Source organism: Heptranchias perlo, chromosome 8, assembly GCF_035084215.1.
Source record: "Heptranchias perlo isolate sHepPer1 chromosome 8, sHepPer1.hap1, whole genome shotgun sequence".
NCBI classification, from domain to species: Eukaryota; Metazoa; Chordata; class Chondrichthyes; order Hexanchiformes; family Hexanchidae; genus Heptranchias; species Heptranchias perlo.
The window spans coordinates 31,360,446-31,382,277 of NC_090332.1; the positions used below are offsets into that span (position 1 = coordinate 31,360,446).

The 21,832-nt window shown below is 41.1% G+C and overlaps 1 protein-coding gene across 1 annotated transcript in view; it reads left to right on the forward strand.

Moving 5' to 3' along the window:
* The window catches only part of ush2a (Usher syndrome 2A (autosomal recessive, mild)), a 744,800-nt gene that overhangs the window by 247,840 nt on the left and 475,128 nt on the right, over positions 1-21,832 (forward strand). The window contains exon 24 of the mRNA XM_067989549.1: positions 11,923-12,053. Within this exon, the coding sequence (XP_067845650.1) occupies positions 11,923-12,053 (131 nt within the window). The remainder of the gene's footprint in view (positions 1-11,922; positions 12,054-21,832) is intronic.

A 21,832-nucleotide genomic window follows, 5' to 3' on the forward strand; every position in this document is an offset into this window, starting at 1 on the left:
TCAGACCTCATGCCTCGCTGGCAGCAGCCCTCAAGTGAGTTCCGGGACAGGGTGAGGGTTGGAGTGGACAATAGTGGGAGATGATCTCGAGGTCTGTGGAGTCGGGGGGAATACCTCTGCTCCTCCTGACTCCATAGAAAGTTTTTAAAAAATAGAAAAAAAACTTACTTTAGTTGGTGGCCACAGGGGCCACTAAAAAATCCTGAGTTGGACAGGTAACAACTTGTGTATAGGGGTCCTTCAACAGGCGTTAGGCCCCAGGTTAACATATTCAAGTGGCCTAATACCTGTTTTATGCGGCCGCCCGAGACGCCTAAAAAATGGACCCAACGAATTTAACTCTGGGCCCAACGCATGCGCATGCTTTGCACCCATTTTATGGTGGACATACATGCGCAATGCATAAAAGTTTCTATCCTTTTGTGTCGGTAGTGAATGTTGTGACTGTAATATATGGGATGAACTTTGGTCAGATTTTTCTTCCTCTGGTTAAGCCTTTGCGCTTCTATTCTGAATGATTATTTATTAAATATATTGCATAAACCTATTTCCCTACCCCCAAAATATTCTCCCTAATTACATTTCACCAAAAAAATCTCCTTAATTATGTTGCAACAAAAAAGATTTTCCATGTCATATAGGAACATGACTGTTTTGCTCCCACCTCATCATACATGCCTAAAGATAAAATTCATCACATAATAAATGCATCAAAAAAATTCAACAATTTCCCCCCCCAAAATTAGAACCTTACCCATTCCACCTTCTATCGCTCCAATAGTTTCTTCATCCCCATCCTGATGAAGGCCTTGACGTATCGAGTCAGATTTTATTTGTAGTCTTGGCCCCGCTCCATACATACAGGCCAACCTAGTAAACTAACAAAAGCTCACCTACAACTCAAGAATGGCCCTGACTGTTTCCGTGTTGTAAACCATTTATTTTTCCCTTTCACTCCCATCTGTACTTCCCTTCTAATATCCTTCATTCTCCCATCACTGCTATCCACTCCCACCTCTCACTTCCAGGCACATGCCAGCTTCCTATCCCACAGTTATCCATTCTCCCTTGCCCTCTCCCTTTGCCATCTAGTCTCTGCCCCTCTCTTCCCCTGCTATTCATTTCCTCTCCTCATACACTCACCTCCCTTTCCTTCCTAAGTCTGGTGGCTATTGCACCAGAAAGATCCGTGTCTTTTCTCAGCGTGCTCCCAGTGCTCATGGCCAGGATTGCTGCCTGTTTGCTATGGGTGGGGACTCTCACAAGAGAAAACAGGGGCTCGATATTAGGAGGGAGGCGGGTTGCCAGCGGGGGGTCGACTGGGTCCGTGGGTAACCCGCCCAGTAAAATCGATGGGTTCCCCACGCGATCGCAGCCTAATTGAAGCCACTTACCCTGGTTTCCGGGTTTCACGCTGGAAAGCTGCACAGTGGGTGGACTGCGCACCCGCATCATAGGCTGTCAGCTGGGGGAGCCCTATTTAAAGGGGCAGTCCTCCACTGACTGATGCTGCAGAAAATAGGCAAAATTACAGCAAGGAGCAGCCCAGGGGGAAGGCTGCTCCCAGGTTTAATGATGCTTCACTCCAGGTCTTACTGGACGGGGTGAGGAGAAGAAGGAGGGAGATCTTCCACCCGGCGGACAGGAGGAAGTGGCCTGCCTTTGCCACCACAAAGTCCTGGCTCGAGGTGGCAGAGGAGGTCACCAGCACCACCAACATACTACGCACCCGCATACAGAGCAGGAGGCGCTTCAATGACCTAAGTAGGTCAGCCGAAGTGAGTACACTTACTCATTCCCCTACACTCCATCTGCCACATCACTGCCCCTACCTCACATCTCCTTCTGCACTGCCAACACGACTCTATCACATCACTCCTCACACCCACTCAAAGCTCATCCTCATCTTACCTGCACTTACTCACCTCGCCAGTACTCATCCCACCCCTACCACTCAACCCAATCCTCATACTCACCCTCTGATGCATCTCTTTCACGGTCAGCCTCACCCAACTTGCTACAACCTGTGCTGCAGCCACAGGGCATGCATCACGTATGTGTAGTAGGAAGTGTAAGGCAAACGTGTCGTGAGCGTGAAGGGGATGCACAAGGGTGTTTGAGGGTTTGTCATGGTTTTTACTTATATTTGATTTCTGATCAACTCACATTATATATTGTATTGTCACCACTATTGCCACGTCTTTGCAAATCTTGTCTGGTTTGTGCAATAATGCCCTTTCCTGAGGATCACCATGAAGACCCACAACTGATGCCACCCGTTGTGTCACTGCAGAGTGGGTGTAGGTGTATTTGCAGGGCTCTTTTGTGCAGACGACTGAGAGACGCCGGCGATGTCCCCGGTGGCACACTGGAAGGATGCGGAGGAGAAGTTGTTGAGGGCAGTGGTGACTTTGACAGTGACAGGTAAGAAGATGGTGCTCAGGCCAGCCGGGAGCAGCTCGGCATGAAGGAGGCTGCAGATGTCCATGACTACATGTCGACTGACTCTGAGCCTCCGTGTGCATTGCTGCTCAGAGAGGTCCAGGAAGCTGAGCCTCGGTCTGTAGACCTCGTGGCGAGGGTAGTGCCTTCTGCGATGCATCTCTCTCTGCGGTTGCCCTCCCTTCTGCTGTGCAGGTGGATGTGTCACAGCACTGTGTTGTGGAGCTCCACGTGTCTGAGGTGGACGGTGTGGCCGGCGAGGCTGGTGATGCTGTTCGTCCTCCGAGGAGGTCATGACTGCAGCTATGGCAGCCCCCATCCAGAAGATGTACGTTTGAGGGGGTTCGCAAGGTAGGTAAATGTGTCTGCACACCGGGGTTGAGGATGCAAGTTTGTGAATTTTATTGTTAGGAGGAGGGTGGTGCAGGCCAAACTTTGTCCAAAGTGACAGAGTGGCCTCCTGCAATGAGTGAGGGTCTCCCCCCCCCCAACCTGACAAATGGAGCATTGCAGCTGCCACAGGCTGGTGGCTGCAACACGTCCATTTCAACTGGGAGTGTTTCCCCCAGTGCGGGAAACACGCTCAGTTTGGATGAAAATCCCACCGCTCCTAAAATATTCTACAAATCAGGTCTGCTAACGACCTGAACTATCAAATTAATTGCCTTAAGTGGGATCCGGCGGGAGTCCCGCATGCGGGGGCTGCGCGCGCATCTAAGCGCGTCACTGGGTAACCTGGAAGTGGGCGGGTTGGAGCCTGGCTCCGGGAATCCCCGATTTTCAGAGCCTCCCCGCCACGAACCCACCCGCTCGGACGTCCAAAAATTGAGCCCCAGGAGCCTGTCTGATGCATTAGCTACTGAACGTGGGAGGACTGAGAGGAGATTTCACCTTCTGAGGCCTGATCTGAGGAATATATGTGCTTGCATAGCAGATAAAAGGCTTCTGCATGGTGACAACATTCTAGATCTTTAGCAGCTGTGCAGGTGTGATTCCATGTTCCAGACTTTGTTGTTTTCTCTCAGCCATTTAGCAAAGAGAAACAGTATTAAGATCAATTAGGATTCTCAGAGCTAGGGAGAAGGAGAGAGAGAGAGAGAGAGAGATCAGAGACTGACAGCTCCATGTGACTGGGGTAGGAGGTAGGCTCAGGCTTGGTATAAGAAGTGACATTTATACAGACAAGGAGAGGGAGCATCTTGACAGCTGGAGGCTCAGCACTTCTCAGCAAAGAGCAGCAGAATATAGAGAAATTACAGAAAATAATCTCTAAAGCTTCAGTAAAGTAAGAAATTTAAACATAAAGACTAAGTCATATAGAAAACAAACATAAACTGGAATAAAATGATCAGCTCGAAAGTATACTGGCTCCAAAAAGCAGTGATCATGCTCCGCTACCATAACAATGGAAGAATGGGTCTTCTGGTATGCATACTTGACCCAATCATAATTCCCTGAAGCTGGTTATTTACCTACAATGGACAGTAATGGTGCAGCTGGGGTGTTCACTGGGGGAAGGGTGGAGTCTGTAATTGTGGAGTTAGCTGGCCATTAGAAAGCAAGAACTTGCATTTATGTAGCACCTTTCACGACCTCAGGGTGTCCCACTGCGCTTTGCAGTCAATCAGCTAATTTTTTGAATTGTAGTCATTGTTGTAATGTAGGAAACAGTTCGGGAGCAATGCCAGGAAGCCCAGCACAAGAAAAAATAAAGAAGGGAAGATTGTCCCTATTCCACAAAAGATGCTTTACTTAAAGTATCTGATTGCTTTGTGATTGGCTGCTTTAAGAAAACTATCCTTTAAGATTCTGGCAGTACCAATATGTTGGGGGTACCAGAGGCGGGACTGGCGGGAATTCTGGCAGGTATCATTGATTGTGATATGAGTGTCAAAGAGGATGGAGATAGGAACCACCTCCTGCCCCGTGGGAACCCCAGCATTGCTATTACGGGGCCAAGTCCTATCATAAACAGGTCCCACCCCAGAATCCACCTCTGTCTGCTGGTTTTACAAGCTAGGTGACCTAATTACATCCTGGGTTTTTGGAGAGAATACTTCCAGAGCTAACTATCAAACAGGTTATAATAAAAAATAATAACTTGAAAGAAGAGAACAAGTGAATAAAACATGTATTAATTAACTTAGATAGATTTAAAGAAATGTGCTAAATTAGACTTGGGGGGATAATTTTAACCTAGCCTGCCCTGTGGGAAACTGACAGGATCAGGTGCCTGTTTTACAACCGGCCTGGTTTTATCTTTCATTGACTTCAACGAAAGTAAAATCGAGCAGAGTGTAAAATGGGCATCTGATCTGATCCTGTCAGGTTAAGTAAATAATGCTCCCTTAGTTTCTGCTAATTTAGGTAATAAATTGAGGAAAAAGTACGGTTGTAAAACATAAAAGCTGCACCTACATTGCCACCAAAAAAGAAACCATAATAAATATAAAATTTAAAAGCACTTCCTATGTCGAACAAATTATTTTTTTATTGCATTCATTCTTTTTTCATATGCTTATATATATTCATATTAGTATTTTGGCTTTATAATAAAGTGTATGTTTTTGTGCCATCAGGATTTATTTAATACATTGAGAACTGATGATTTTTTTTGGAAGTAAGATTTTGATAAATTTTACAGAAGGAGAAGCGAAAAAAAGTCAAGCACAAATGGAGATAGAGAAACAACATTGAGAGAAAGTGTACAAACGCCATAAAGAGGAGAATGGAAACAGAAAGAGAAAGCAAGGGCGAGGGAAAGAATGAGAAAGACAAGCAGAAAGACAGCTACTGGAAGAGAAACCCAATTTTTAACATTACCTTTGCCTGTGAGCAACCCCACAGGAGATCAACTAGTTTTAGAAAAATTACAGTCCATCATTTAGAAGAAGTTAGATTGATTACATTTAGTCATAATCACAAAATCAGCTAAAAGTAAAGGAAAACTTTCTATAGACATCATTAGTTTTTACCCATTTAAGATTAATCATGAAAAGGCCCGGATCTTTAATTCGGTAATTTGTATATTTAATGGCCTGCTGCAGAATCTGTGACAGTAATTAGCATAGCCTGAAGACTCATTAATACGCAACAACATGATTAATGCTGCATTAATGCAAACATGACTGAAGTTATTTGGGTTATGTAGTAAGTAGATTAAAACAAAAATGTCCTGTTTGTTTTAGTTATCATGCTAATAGAAGAACTGTATGGAATTGTAAAAGTGATTTTAATAACCAACTCTGAGCCATCATCAAACATGAAGAATCTGTACAAAGGAAATTTTCACAAGCCAGCCCCATATTTTAGCAGTTCAGATGTTTGCTTTACAATTTCATAGTCACAGTTGTCCCTCAAGATTGTTTAGGCAAGAGACTGTCAGCTAGAGTTTTGATGAAACTTATGAGTTCTTTGTAGGGCTGCACGCTTGGTTTAGGAGCGTTTTACAGTAACAAAGTACCTAAGCTCATAAAGAGTAAAAAAGAGCTTTGTGGATCCTTCCATTAATGTAGATCACTTCATTTTTTGCTGCACTTGGAATAGCATTAATGATGGAAGTTTAGGAGGAATCCATAACCCATATGTCTATCATTCAATTTGATGGAGACTGAATTTGAGATGTTTGAAGAGGAATTTTTGTTGCTATTGTATTCTTTAAGCGATTACCCCATTTCCCATTTTAGGGTTTGCTACATTTGCCATTTAGAATTATGGAATCTTAAAATTTTACAGCATAGAAAGAGACCATTCAGCCCATCATACGTTGGTCCCTCTCTGAAAGAACTATCCTTTAAGTCCCATTCCACTCCCTTTCTTCGTACTTTTTAAAATGTTTATTTTTCAAATATTTAACCAGTTCTCTTTTAAAATTTGCTATGGATTCTGCTTCCACTCCTGTTTCTGGTAGAGCATTCCATGTCTTAATAAACCTCTAATAAAAAAGAAATCTAATTGAAGTCAAAGGAATCAAAAGTCGGGAGAGGTGTACAACGGATGGTCAATCCGATATCGCTCTCATTACACTATCGGCAAACATTAATATTACCTCCACTGGGTACTGACTGTGGGTGGGAGGAGGGGTAGATTCTATGCTTCACCGTGCTGTCAGAAGTGATTGGAAAACTGCCAGTCATAAACTGCTGTTGAAAACCATCATTATACCCTATATTTGGTAAGAAGAATCTTATTTTATTTTACTTATCCATGTATCAGAATACATGGAATAGAATGTTCCTGTTAAGAGCGTCTGATGGTTCGCTCCTATTTGTTAATGTTATTCCTATATTTAAAAAGGGAGATAGAACAAGTCCAGGGAACCATAGACCAGTAAGCTTAATGTCAGTGGTAGGAAAGATAATGGAATCTTTACTCAAAGATATAATAGAAAGACATCTAGAGAACGAAAATATAATAAGGAATAGTCAGCACGGATTTCAGAAGGGAAAGTCATGCTTGACCAACCTTATTGAATTCTTTGAAGAAGTAACAGAAAGAGTAGACGAGTAATGCAGTAGATGTAATATATTTAGATTTCCAGAAGGTCTTCGTTAATTACCATATTGTAGACTCATGGCTAAGGTCAGAGCATGTGGTGTCAGGGGACAGGTAGCAGAATGGATAGCAAGCTGGCTACAAAACAGAGAACAGAGAGTAGGGGTTAAAGGTGGCTACTCAGACTTGCAAAAGGTGGAAAGTGATGTACTACAGGGATCGGTGCTGCATCACTACTTTTAGTGATTTGTGTGTCTGTACACCCTAGGGGTACAGATTTGGATTCGGGAATTGGAAGTACAACCTCAAAATTTGCGGACAACACCAAATTGGAGGGTATAGTTAATACAAAGGAAGAATGCGTCAAAATGCAAGAGGACATTAATAAACTTGCAGAATGGACATGTAATTGGCAAATGAATTTCAATATAGACAAGTTGAGGTGATGCATTTTGGTAGGAAGAATGAGGCCACAGACTGGTTGGATAATAAGAGTCTAAACGGGATAGAGGAGCAAAGGGATCTAGGGGAATAGATACACAAATCACTAAAAGTAGCGATGCAGGTTAATAAGGCCACAAAAAACACAAATCAAGCACTAGGGTTCATTTCTAGAGGGATAGAATTGAAAAGCAAAGAAGTTATGTTTACTTTGAATAGAATCTTGGTTAGACCATACTTGGAGCATTGTACACAGTTCTGTTCTGGTCTCCATATTGTAGAAAGGATGCAGAGACATTGGAGAGGGTGCAAAAAAGATTCACAAGGATGATACCAGCACTGAGAAGATATCCTTATCAGGAACGGCTGAACAGGCTGGGGATCTTTTCTCTAGAAAAGGGAAGGCTGAGCGGTGACCTGATCGAGGTCTATATGATAATGATAGGGTTTGATAGGGTAGACGTAGAGAAAATGTTTCCACATGTGGGGGAATCCAAAACTAGAGGTCATACATATAAAATAGTCACTAATAAATCCAATAGGGAATTCAGGAGAAACTTCTTTACCCAAAGAGTGGTTAGAATGTGGAACGTGCTACCACAAGGAGTAGTTGAGGCAAATAGCATATTTGCATTTAAGGGGAAGCTATATAGGCACACGGGGGAGAAAGGAATAGAAGGATATCCTGATAGGATTAGATGAAGTAGGGAGGGAGGAGGCTCGTGTGGAGCATAAACACTTCCATAGATCAGTTGGGCCGAATGGTCTGTTTCTGTGCTGTAGTTTCGATGTAATTTATTAGCCACATGCATAACTTTGTGAAATTTTACTCATAAGTATTTGTATTATCATTTCCAGATCCAGAGGGACACTGTCTTTTTAGAATCTGAGAATGTTAGGACAGAGCAAAAAAGAAAAATGGCAGGGAAAATACATTGTCCTTCTACCCAATAAAGTGCAGTGAGAATGTTCTTGGTCATTTCATGATGAAGTTTACAGCCATCTGGTACTGCTAAGTGTTCTCCCCAAATGTTTCCATAGCAACCATATTAATTAACCTTTAACTTCCTGTATCTTGCTGGAAACGATTACATATATTAAGGGAATTTTTATTTTACTTTTATTAATATCTGCACTTTAAATAAAATAAAAAAATACTTGTAGAGCTTTTAAAAATTTATTTTTATTCAGAAACCTTTATAACCCAGCCACATTTTTAAAATAACCTGTATGTAAATAAATTTGCCTTGTTTGTCTAGTAATTTTGTTAATCCATTAGAATTCCCCACTAACAACTGTGGCTAGAGGACACCTTCATTATCATATTATTATATTAAAATGGTAATTATTACTAATATCATAATTATAATTTAAATTTTAAATGAGTGAAATTAGAAATTTAATAGGTATGTAGAACTGAGAAGATACGTTGCTGCTACAGACTGGGTTGTTAAAATTGTTCTTCGAATGCACGCTAGAGGATCTAATACTTATGTGCACGGAGCATGAAACTGACAAGTTAATATAGTACTGCATTATGATCACGGCACGGGTGTAACAGGTTTGTTTTCAATCAGTATGCGATCAATTGTAGTCAAATAGTTATGGGTTCATATCTTAACGGGAATGTTTAATTTGAAGGGAGCGTTTGCTGAAGCACCGATTCAGTCCCCATGCCGTGTTTGATTAATAGGAACAGTTGGATAACGATAATGTTCTGTTCACCATGGGGATGTTCCCATTAAGAGGCTTCCACTATATGAGGCTTGCTGAGATGAAAACAAAACCTGTTCTTACTGGACCATCATCATAATAGTATATCTCTTTCCCTTCTTATAGCACAGTGTTGATGACACTGCTGACTAACAACTCAAAAACTGCAATGACCGCTGGTGGTAAACACAGGATAATCATTTGGGACCAGTGTGATATGATTTGTTTCATAACTGGTGACCTGGCCAAATAATATGATTTGTCAAGAAAAGTTCTGGCTGTGAAAAAAATTGTACTTTGCTGGTTCAAAGTGAATATATTATTTATAATAGGAAAGTATTGAGAAATAAAAAGAAAAGAAAGGTATTGATTTTAAATTATTCCTTTAACCTTAAGATTTAGTGCGGGAGCTCACATGAACAGGAGTAGATCCATTCAGCCCCTCGAGCTTGTTCCGCCATTCAGTTAGATCATGGCTGATCTGTACCTCAATTCCATTTATCCGCCTTTGTTCCATGTCCTTTGATACCTGTCTGCCCTCTCAGGTGAACGTAAAAGATCCAACGGCATTATTCAAAGGAGAGCAGGGGCGTTCTCCCAGTCTCCTGACCAACTTTCATCTCTCAAACAACACCTAAAACAGAAAGATCTGGTCATTTATTTCATTGCTGTTTGAGTGACCTTGCTGTGCGCAAATTGTCTGTCATGTTTCCTACATTACAACAGTGGCTACACTTCAAAAGTACTTCATTGGCTGTAAAATGCTGAGGTCGTGAAAGGCCCTATATATATGCAACTTCTTTTAGAAAAAAATCTATCGATCTCAGTCTTGAAAATTTCATTTGTCCCTGCATCCACAGCCTTTTGGGGAATGAGTTCCAGACTTCCACTACCCTTTGTGTGAAAACATGCTTCCAGATTTCACTCCTAAATGGTCTAACTCTAATTTTAAGATTGTGCCCCCTTGTCCTTGATTCCCCCAATAGAGGAAATAGTTTCTCTGTATCTAGCCTATCAAATCCCTTTATTATTTTAAATATCTCGATTAGATCACCCCTCAACCTTCTAAACTCAAGGGAATAGCATCCAAGTTTATGCAACCTGTCGTAATAATTTAACACTTTCAGCCCTAGTATCATTCTGGTGAATCTACTCTGTTCCCTTTCCAAGGCCAATACATCTTTCCTGAAGTTCAGTGTCCAAAACTGAATGCAATACTCCAGGTGGGGAATGATCAAGGTTCTTTTCAACTGAAACAGCATTTCCTCACTTTTGTATTGCAACCCTAATTGTAAACAATTTTACAACACCAAGTTATAGTCCAGCAATTTTATTTTAAATTCACAAGCTTTCGGAGGCTTCCTCCTTCCTCAGGTAAATTGCAACCCGTTTGAGATAAATGCCAATGTTCCATTAGCTTTTTGATTACTCTTTGTACCTGTGCAATAGCTTTAATTGATTTGTGTACATGAACATCTAAAGCCATTTGTTCCTCCACAGCTCCTAGTTTCTCACTATTAAGAAAATATTCTGATTTATCTTGCTCAGATCCAAAGTGGATGACCTCACACTTCCCCATATTGAACTCCATCAGTCCTAGTTTCTCCCACTCACCTAGTCTATGTGCTTTTGTAACTTCCAGCTTCCATCCACACCAATTATTGTGCCCTCTAACTTAGTGTAATCTGCAAAGTTGGATATACAACTCTCTATTCCTTCATTCAAATAATTACTCTAACCATACAAGTAAAGAGCTATTTGACTCAGATCCATAACTTGATCCCTCACTAATACTATGGCAGGTTGCCAAGATTTGGTGAATTGTTGCTTTGCATCAATAATGGCCTATGTATCGATGAGCTACATTATTGGTACAACTATGCTATTACGTACTAAAATTCTGTAAATAGGTAAAAATGTGATGAAGTCCTAACAGTTTTGCTGCTGTGACTTTTTGTGTGAACAGGATAAAATCTTTAAATTCACAGGCTTGCCATCACAAAATATTGAGAGTTATATCACGTGGTATGACTTCACATCATAAAGTTCCTAAAACCCATCTTGTGTAATCTTATACTGCCTTAGCTAATGGAGTGTTAGGAAACATTTTGCACAAAAGCTTTGAAATGGCAGCAAAAGCAAGATAAATTTGAAATTGATATAGATAGAGGTGCTTTAGTAATACAATGGAAACACACTATTACTCACCATTATGGAGGAGACCTACACTCTCCCTGATGGACAATGGAAATTGGCAGATTATCTAGAGTCCCCACATTTTGCTCTACACATAGTTACAGCAATTTCTTAGGCATGAAAATGAAGACATGTATAATACAAATAACAAAAGAAATATTATGTAGTTTTATTCACCAAGAAAAAGAAATGAAAGACAAATAACAAAAGAAGCTGTGCATTAAACAATGTCTTGCAAAAGAATATGCCCTGCAAAAATCCTGGCAGATAATAGGAGTACAGATAATAGAATTTGCACTGTTTACACATCAAAGATGAATTCTGATTAATTAGAGCACTGCATAATTAGACAAGTGACATATATTAAAAGAATGATACAAATATTCAAAATTATGCTGGATAGTTAAACTATCTGGATTATCCGAACCGGGTTAACAATTCACCAAAATATTGGTCGAGTGGATCACACATCATTGAAGTTGTTGGTTATTACTTTCCTTCTAATAAACCCTATTAACACTTCTTCAGACCTGTTTGGTATTTATGCTGCTTTGCTGACTTTTACTAATTGCCTTCCCTTTCAGAATAAAAAAAAGTAATGCTGATGGATTTAATTTGATTGTTTCTCTATGATAGGTATAAAACTCAGCTTCAGGACCAGTCAACTTGATGGTTTGATTCTCTTTGCTGTGTCTGTGGGAAACCAGGAAGAGTATGTTGTGCTGCAGATACGAAATGGGCATCCTTTCTTCCTTTTCGATCCACAGGTACTTGTCAGTCAATAATTATGCAAAGGTTTCAGAGTGATTTTTTGCCTGCGTTAAATCATCAGAAAAGGCAAGGTTTAATAATTTAACAGCAGTGAAACAATAATGAAGTAATGACAGAATGCTGCCCTAGGATAATGTTGTTATGTTTTGATCAGCATAAGGGGAAGGATCTGGAATTTTACAATTGCAGTTGTTTGTCATGTTCAGTCACTGTGCAGGCAATATGACTGCTAAACAGGATTTGATTTATCATAACAATATTAATTTTTGCAAAAAAATCAAATACATATGTGGTTTATTGAGTAAAACCACTGAAACATCTCAAGGAATTTTAAAATGGATCAGCTTTTAAGAAATCCTAATTCATATGTATATAATGGTAATATTCTCTTAATACCTTTGGGCCAAAGCAACATGTGAGTGTCTTTTGTTTTGCCTGCAATGCACTGGATTTAAAACTTAAAAATTATGCCCATTCAGCATTCTGTGTACACATCTCAGTCTTTTCATTAAATGGCAATTATTTTAAATATAGCTATAAAATATGATGCTTTGCAGAATCAGCAGATATCTATTTAAACGTCGATAACAAAGACTTTTAAAAAAATTGAATTATTCAGTATCTCACTGGGAGTACAATTCCAAAACATTATTACTGGAGTGATACATGCACTTGCTTACATCACTACAATGTAACATGCTCTGATTGGTGTCACTGTATAAGAACTTAAAGCAAATATGTATTATAATAAATCACCAACAATTTACAGCTTCCCTGACCAAAAGCTGGCATTGTAAATATTGTTAAAATAATAGATAGGTAGGAGAGAGAAAAAGTTATATTACACAGTATCAGGATTCAAGTAATTATGTGAATGTTGCTGTTGTGGGTTACATCATTTGAGCATGACTACAGAGCAGGGGTTAGATGATTTGTTATTTCCTTCCAAACTCACTTTTACCCAACCATTTTTTTTGTATATGTTGCACAAAAAGGTCTTTCAGTGTTACTGTATGAGATTAGAAATTATTGTTGGTGGTAACAGATAAACGCTTCACATATTCCTATGGTATTCTTCTGTCCACAGGCATTAATCCATTTATTTTAAATGGGTTGATGCCTTTTGAAATAATGAACAATGGAATGTCATGGGAATATTGGCAACAGTAATTTCTAGGCTATGGAGTTTCATAGTAGAATGAATTAGTTTAAAAAGTGTTAAGTATACTTACATTTTCTGACATCTTTCATTTGTTATAGCATAAGTCGAGCAAGAAAATTGATTTTAAGTATTTTATGTGCATTGCATTTCCACGCAAAGTATATGTTGACACTTTTCTTACTTTATTGTATTTAAATAACTTGTAAAAATCTCAAATCAGCTTTCTTTGGTGATAATTTATTGAATCTAGTTGACATAGAGTATAAATTTTGATATATCTGTGATATAGGGTAAGTTTTACAAATGCAGGTTCCTGATTGGAGCCATGTCCGCTGGAAGTGCATATTGGAAAATCACAAGTGTACTCCCCATGATTTTCTATCCATTCATTTTAATGGATCGAAAATTGCAGGGAGTGCACCCACGATCTCCCAATATGAACTCCTTACAATTCAGCCTATTTCGGATGTTGTATGTTTACTACCCCCCCCCCCCACCCCATGCATATTCCTGTAGTTTTGAAGGTCCAGCTTCTATCATCAGACTTAAAAATAGATCCATGGAAACACTTCTCTGTTCAGCTTGAAGGTAAAGTGAAGTCAAAGTACTTACTCCAAGTAAAATATCAATTCAGAAACTTAATTAGAGATGTAATTTTCCAGAAAGAAAATTGAGACAAGCTGCTAAAGATGTATAATATATACAGTCTATAGATTTCAATGTCTTTCATCTGTTAGCTGTATAAAGGTTAGTATGATATTAAAAGGGTAGTGTAGTTGATCTAGGATGTTTTATCAAAATGGTAAAAGTCTCAAAATTGCTGTCATTTTGGTGTGCAAGAAGAAACATTTAGTTGATCAATTTAAAATACACAAGAGAAAAATGTGACACCTTTTAAGCTCACCTGTCTAGCTTTCAGATTTAAAATGTTGTATTTAAAATGTTGTATTTAAAATGACTACTCTCAAAATTATTTATTGGAATTACATAACACGTGTTAGTGCTTCAGAAGAAAAAAGTGAGGCAGGCTGGTGTTTTGCTGCAGGTGGAAGTTTAATGATATTGCAGTGAATTCTATGATGCACACGTGCAGCAACTTCACAGATACAAAATGGTGTTCATAATACAGCAGTGAGTTCTATGAATTGGCTAGATACACTTTGATGAGATAGCATTCAATAAAATGCTCATTAATTTCATCATTAGCAAGGGTGTGCAAAGAACCGAACCAATTCCTGTGTCATGCCCAATTAACATCCCATGGTGGAAATCCCATTAGTATTGTTGAATTCACTAATGGGAAAACTAATGGGCATGCTACCTGGGGACATTAATTGGCCATGACACTAGTTCTGGTTTTAATTACTGGACTAGACTAATGTAATGTAATGGGTGTTTGTCAAATAGTAAAGTAGTAAATTTGTAATATAAATGCTAGCAACAGATTATAACTTCCTAATTTATATCCATACATGTTACCATATCACAATTTTTTAATGTACCAAACGTTTACTAACATATTATCTGAAGTACATGTCTCTGTCTGGATGAGATGGAATGAATTAATTGCTTTATATGTTGGAAATATATCAGGATAGATTCACCAATCAAGGTCACCCAATTTTTGGGTGTAAATCCAGTGAACCCAGTTAGAAATTTGGGCAGAGGCCTATAATACTGACTCTTTTTACCACATCTGACTTTGTCCAGAAAGTACCACACTTCCCCCCCGCCCCCGCCATTTGAATGCCGATGATTGCAAATTACATCATTACAGTGCATATATGATTTTCTGCCATTTCTACCTGATTAGCACTGTTTCCATTACTTGTCTGTATACACTGGGCATTCAGGTTTGTTAGGTGTTGAGCTGTATATAGAAGTAAGTTTATAAAGCCCAGAAAGAAGGCAGGTCAGACTGCACCAGAGGCACTGTGCAACCACCTGCTGGTACTCGCACACCAGAGTCTACAGACAGAAGCACACATATCTACATTTGCCGGAGGAGCAGTGCTTGAGGAGGCTGTAATTTATAAAGGGCACAATGATTGAGTAATGTTGCATGCTCCAATCAGATCTGTAGTTAAGCTCTTCCACAGTAACAGCACTGTCAGTGGCTGTCAAGGTTACAAGCCCCACAAACTGTTATCCTTCAAGATTGTTTCAGGCTTCCACTTGGGAGCATCAGCAACCTAAGGTGTCAGCCATGGCTCAGTGGTGGTAAACCCGCCTCTAAGTAAGAAGGTTGTAGCTTCAAGCTCCACTGCAGAGACTTGAGCACATAATTTATGCTGGCAGTTCAGTGCAGTACTGAGGGAGTGCTGTACTATCAGAAGCTGTACTGTACTTTACATTGTGACATTAAACTGCAGCCCTATCTGGCCTCTCATGGGATGATAAAGTTCCCATGGTTCTATTTGAAGTACAGCAGGAGAGTTTTCCTGGTGCCCTGGCTAACATTCATCCCTCAAATCAACATCACTAAAACAGAATATCTGGTCATTTATCTCATTACCAGGACCTTGCTGTGTGCAAATGGCTCCCTACATTATAACAGTGACTACACTTTATAATTACTTAATTAATTGTGAAGTGCTTTGGGATGTCTTGAGGTCATGAAAGGTACTATATGCATGCAATTTCTTCTTTCTATAAGCCAATCAGTTGTCCACAGATGTGTGAAGCAAGTGACCAATGCCTTATTTTTTTGAGCAATCAATTTAATCTCCTTCCCCATGAACAACTAACAGCATGAAAAAGCTTTGGAGTTTTAGAGAGTGATAGGATTCCTGAAAGTTCAGATCATTATATATTGTATCCATGTGGCCCTATGTCATGCATTACACAATACTGGCACCTATATATCAAGTAGTAGCATTTTTGGCTCTGTCAGATGGTTGTAGGATCATGGTCCAAGTCAAGGACTTGAACACATAATCTAGGCTGACACTTCAGTGCAGTATTGAGGAAGTGCTGCATTGATGAAGGTGGTGTCTTTTGGATGAAAGATTAAATCAAGGTCTTGTCTGCCTGTTCAGATGGACATAAAATAGCCCATAGCACTTTTTTGAAGAGGAGGGAATTTTGATAATGCCCTTGTCAAAATTCTTTCTTCAACCAATACCACCAAAAACAGATAAACTAGTCATTCATCTCATTGCTTTTTGTGGGAACTTGCTGTGCACAAGTTGGCTGCCATGCTCACTTACATAACAACAGTAATCATACTTCAAAAACTGATTTATTGACTGTGAAGCACTTTGAGTCCTCTAAGAACATGAAAGGTACTATATACGTGCAAGTTTTTCTTCTTACATGGATGGAAAATAATTCACTATTTAGTGTGCCGGTCATTTATGACCATCAGCGTCTCATTATGTAAGATCCTAGCACTTCCTGGGCAGCCGTAATGATCCTTTTATTTTAACCATCCCACTATTGTATGACCCACAAAGACAAGTCTCAGGATGACTTTTGGGCAATGAAGGCTATCCCCTAGAGACATGCGTGTGACATCTGTGCAGTATTCCAGCACACCAGCTTAGCAAAGGTATAATGAGGTTCATTCATCCACCAGAGTAATCACTGAACACACCATTGACATGTTGAAGCAGCACTTCGGGTACCTGGATAGTACTGGGACATTTTGCAATACAGTCTAATGAGGGTTTCAAGGATTGTTGGTGTATGCTGCATGTTGCACAACTTTGCCCAGCAAAGCAGCATCATCATGGAGTCCCGAGAGGAGGAACGGCCCTGGCACATTAAGGGGATGACAAAAAGGAGCAGGAAAAGCATGAAAAGAGCCCACAGCCAGCAGTGAGAGCCATTCGGGTCATATGTGACACTTTCTCTTCATATGCAAATGTGCCGATGGCATTAATTGTTTTTTCTATGTCTTTCCCAAATATTCCTATGGCTACAATGCCTTAAATTTTCCTGCAGCTCTGAAATCTATGAAATTATGGTCTCCAATGAAACATGCAGGCACATTTTTCTCACTCTGTGTACATGTTACCAACTTCAGTACAACCAGATTTCTTACCATGTTTTGTGCAAGTGATTTGTGTTTACTTTGGTGATAGTATGTGACATATGTGCTTTTATCTTCAATTTGGTGCTTGTTCTAGGTGCTACTTCTGTACCGGTATTACATGAGCTGGCTGCCTGTCGTGTGTACAAAATAACCTCTTGGGATTGAGGTGACCTTCACCTCCTGGCAGGTATTTTTTGAGATGGACCTACTCCTGGCTAAGCCACTTCTGCTACTGCATGAGCAACCAGGGCGTGGATGCTTTCTGGCACCTGTGCAGGCCCCGGAGGGGGCTAATTCAGATGGATTTAGCGTCCACGGCGTATAGTGGGCAAATCGCATGTGGATGAATGCGCCTGTTATATGCAATGGGAACTGTACCTTAAAAGTACTTTAAAACAACTACTCCTCTCTAGGCTGTATGGCATTCAGAGCCAAAGAAGGTCCCTCCTTGGCCACACTTCCTTGAGAAGAACCTGTACAGTTCCATTGAAGAACCAGGTTGCTCTTTGGCTCACTTCACTCTTTCTAGACATTTTTTGGGTAAACAAGCTTGCCACTTTGCAGTTTTAAAAGTACTGGAGGTCTATGCCTTGAAGATTCTGCAGGCTTTTAAATTCTGCAGCATACACCTAACTAGAAAATCAAGGCTATTGCCCTCAATTTCCTTAACCATATACACACCAAAATTTACGCCAGTTTTTACATCGATCTTGCTGATGGGAATGTATGCCCAAATTTCCTGTGGAGCTCATTTGCCTACACAGAACATAAAAAACAGTGTAAAACAAATGCGAATCCAGCGTCACCAATAGCGAGTGTGCTGCTATCTTCTGCCATGGTGCCTCATGCTCAGAGCCTCTTGCCTCTGCTGCTCCTGTTCCTCTTCCATTATTATGCAGAACGCAGGTATGCCCATTCGGAAGGCCATTCCAGCTGCTTAGCCCTTTAGAAAGTGTTGGGGGGGGTGGGCGTAGGGGACTGGGTGTCCAAAAATTTCTGGTATAATGCAAGTCTCAGTAAGAAAAATTCAAAAAAACATGAAGAAAATTATGATCAAACTCCAGAAATCTTAGTTACACCAATAGCAGATGACTGGGCTGTGCTACGTCTAAATATATGGGTGTAAATCTGTGTGAGTACATTACTGGCATAAATGCAGGAAACTCACTTGAGCTGCTCATTTGCATGTGGGGTGGGGTGGAGGGCAGAGCTAGGTTAATGAATGGCAGAGGGTTTTGGTGGACATGATGCCCAAGAAGCACAAATGATCAAGGAAACCTGTGCGCAGCGATGTTTCAGCATAAAACTGGCAGAAATCAGTTACCTGCAAGCTTCCTCGCTAAAAATCGGCACTACGCAGCTCTTACGCCATAGTTACACCAAAAATTACGAGGAAATTCTGGGACATTGTTTCCTTATTTTCATCTTTGTATCAGATTTACATACAACTAGGATTTTTGGCTCAAGTTTGAATCTGACCCAATGAATCCAAAATGGGCAAATCTTAATTAATTTGGTTTTGAGTCCAGTCTGCTGCCCACTGTGAACACTTGGTTTTTCTTGTACTGTACTCTAGCAATAGAGGCCACAGTGCAGAGTTATTTAAAGACTATAATAGCGTTCCTGAAGTCCAATCGCTGATTCATAATCACCTTGTTTATTTATTTCATATCAGTGTCAATCAATAAGAAAAAATGAGAATGAGTTGATCTCACAGCTTTATATGTACCACAGAATATATTACCAGTTTGTCCAATTAGCAATGTCTTGTAACTTATAAATTGCAGTAGTACCTGATTGGTAATTCAACTATTTTGCTACATGACTAGCATTGATAGAAACTTAAAAACAAATGTACAGAAATTGGCGAGACTGGTAATTTTTCATCTCACTTCTAACATTCACTACAGTTGACTGAAAAAAGGTTTACTCAGGGCTGGAGGAACTCAAACTGACAGCCTTATTTCTATAATTTGTGTTTTAATATTTTCTATGTAATGAACTCATTATTTTTGTAAATATGATGTTAAACTATATTCCATATTGTGTCAGCTTGGCTCAGTTAGTAGCACTGTCACCTTTGAGTCAGAGGTTTGTGGGTTTAAGACTAATACCAGAGTTTGAGCTCTTAGACTGACAATGTAGTAGTACTGAGGGAGTGCTGTATTGTCGGAGGTGTTGTTCTTCGGTTGAGATATTAAACCGAGGTCCCATATGTCTTTTCCAGTGGTTCAGATGGACATTAAGATACTATGGAACTAATTGAGGAAAGGGGTGGCCAACATTCTTCCGTCAACAAATATCACCAGGAAAACAGATTAACTGGTCACTTTTCTCATTGCAGTTTGCAGGACACTACTAGTGCAAAATGGCTACTGCATTTGTCTATGTAACAAGCCTCAGTACTTCAAAAGTAATTCGCTGTGTGAAATGTTTTGATACATTTTGATGTGATTAGGGAAGGAAACCTGCCGTCCTTACCTGGTCCGGCCTATATGTGACTCCAGACCCACAGCAATGTGGTTGATTCTTAATTGCCCTCTGAAATGGCCTAGCAAGCCACTCAGTTGTAAAATCTCGCTAAAAAAAGTCACAATAAGAATAAAACCGGACGGACCACCCGGCATTGGACCACTAGGCACCGGACACGACAAAGGCAAACCAAGTCCCATCGACCCTGCAAAGTCCTCCTCACTAACATCTGGGGACTTGTTCCAAAATTGGGAGAGCTGTCCCACAGACTAGTCAAGCAACAGACTGACATAGGCATACTCACAGAATCATACCTTTCAGCCAACATCCCAGACTCTTCCATCACCATCCCTAGGTATGTCCTGTCCCACCGGAAGGACAGACCCACCAGAGGTGGCGGTACAGTGATATACAGGCAGGAGGGAGTGGCCCTGAGAGTCCTCAACATTGACTCTGGACCCCATGAAATCTCATGGCATCAGGTCAAACATGGTCAAGGAAAAGTCCTGCTGATTACCACCTACCGCCCTCCCTCAGCTGATGAATCAGTCCTCCTCCATGTTGAACACCACTAGGGTAGCAAGGGCACAGAATATACTCTGGGTGGGGGACTTCAATGTCCATCACCAAGAGTGGCTCGGTAGCACCACTACTGACCGAGCTGGCTGAGTCCTGAAGGACATAGCTGCTAGACTGGGCCTGCAGCAGGTGGTGAGCGAACCAACACGAGGGAAAAACTTACTTGACCTCGTCCTCACCAATCTACCTGTCGCAGATGCATCTGTCCATGACAGTATTGGTAGGAGTGACCACCGCACAGTCCTCGTGGAGATGAAGTCCCGTCTTTGCACTGAGGACACCATCCAACATGTTGTGTGGCACTACCACTGTGCTAAATGGGATAGATTCAGAACACATCTAGCAGCTGAAAACTGGGCATCCATGAGGCGCTGTGGGCCATCAGCAGCAGCAGAATTGTATTCCAGCACAATCTGTAACCTCATGGCCCGGCATATTCCTCACTCTACCATTACCAACAAGCCAGGGGATCAACCCTGGTTCATTGAGGGGTGTGGAAGAGCATGCCAGGAGCAGCACCAGGCGTACCTAAAAATGAGGTGCCAATCTGGTGAAGCAACAACTCAGGACTACATGCATGCTGAACAGCGGAAGCAACATGCTACAGACAGAGCTAAGCGATTCCACAACCAACGGATCAGATCAAAGCTCTGCAGTCCTGCCACATCCAGTCGTGAATGGTGGTGGACAATTAAACAATTGACGGGAGGAGGAGGCTCTGTAAACATCCCCATCCTCAACAATGGCGGAGTCCAGCACGTGAGTGCAAAAGACAAGGCTGAAGCGTTTGCAACCATCTTCAGCCAGAAGTGCCGAGTGGATGATCCATCTCAGCTGCCTCCCGATATCCCCACCATCACAGAAGCCAGTCTTCAGCCAATTCGATTCACTCCACGTGATATCAAGAAACGGCTGAATGCACTGGATACAGCAAAGGCTATGGGCCCCGACAACATCCCAGCTGTAGTGCTGAAGACTTGTGCTCCAGAACTAGCTGCACCTCTAGCCAAGCTGTTCCAGTACAGCTACAACACTGGCATCTACCCGACAATGTGGAAAATTGCCCAGGTATGTCCTGTCCACAAAACGCAGGACAAATCCAATCCGGCCAATTACCGCCCCATCAGTCTACTCTCGATCATCAGCAAAGTGATGGAAGGTGTCGTCGACAGCGCTATCAAGCGGCACTTACTCACCAATAACCTGCTCACCAATGCTCAGTTTGGGTTCCGCCAGGACCACTCAGCTCCAGACCTCATTACAGCCTTGGTCCAAACATGGACAAAAAAGCTGAATTCCAGAGGTGAGGTGAGAGTGACTGCCCTTGACATCAAGGCAGCATTTGACTGAGTGTGGCACCAAGGAGCCCTAGTAAAATTGAAGTCAATGGGAATCAGGGGGAAAACTCTCCAGTGGCTGGAGTCATAGCTCGCACAAAGGAAGATGGTAGTGGTTTTTGGTGGCCAATCATCTCAGCCCCAGGACATTGCTGCAGGAGTTCCTCAGGGCGGTGTCCTAGGCCCAAC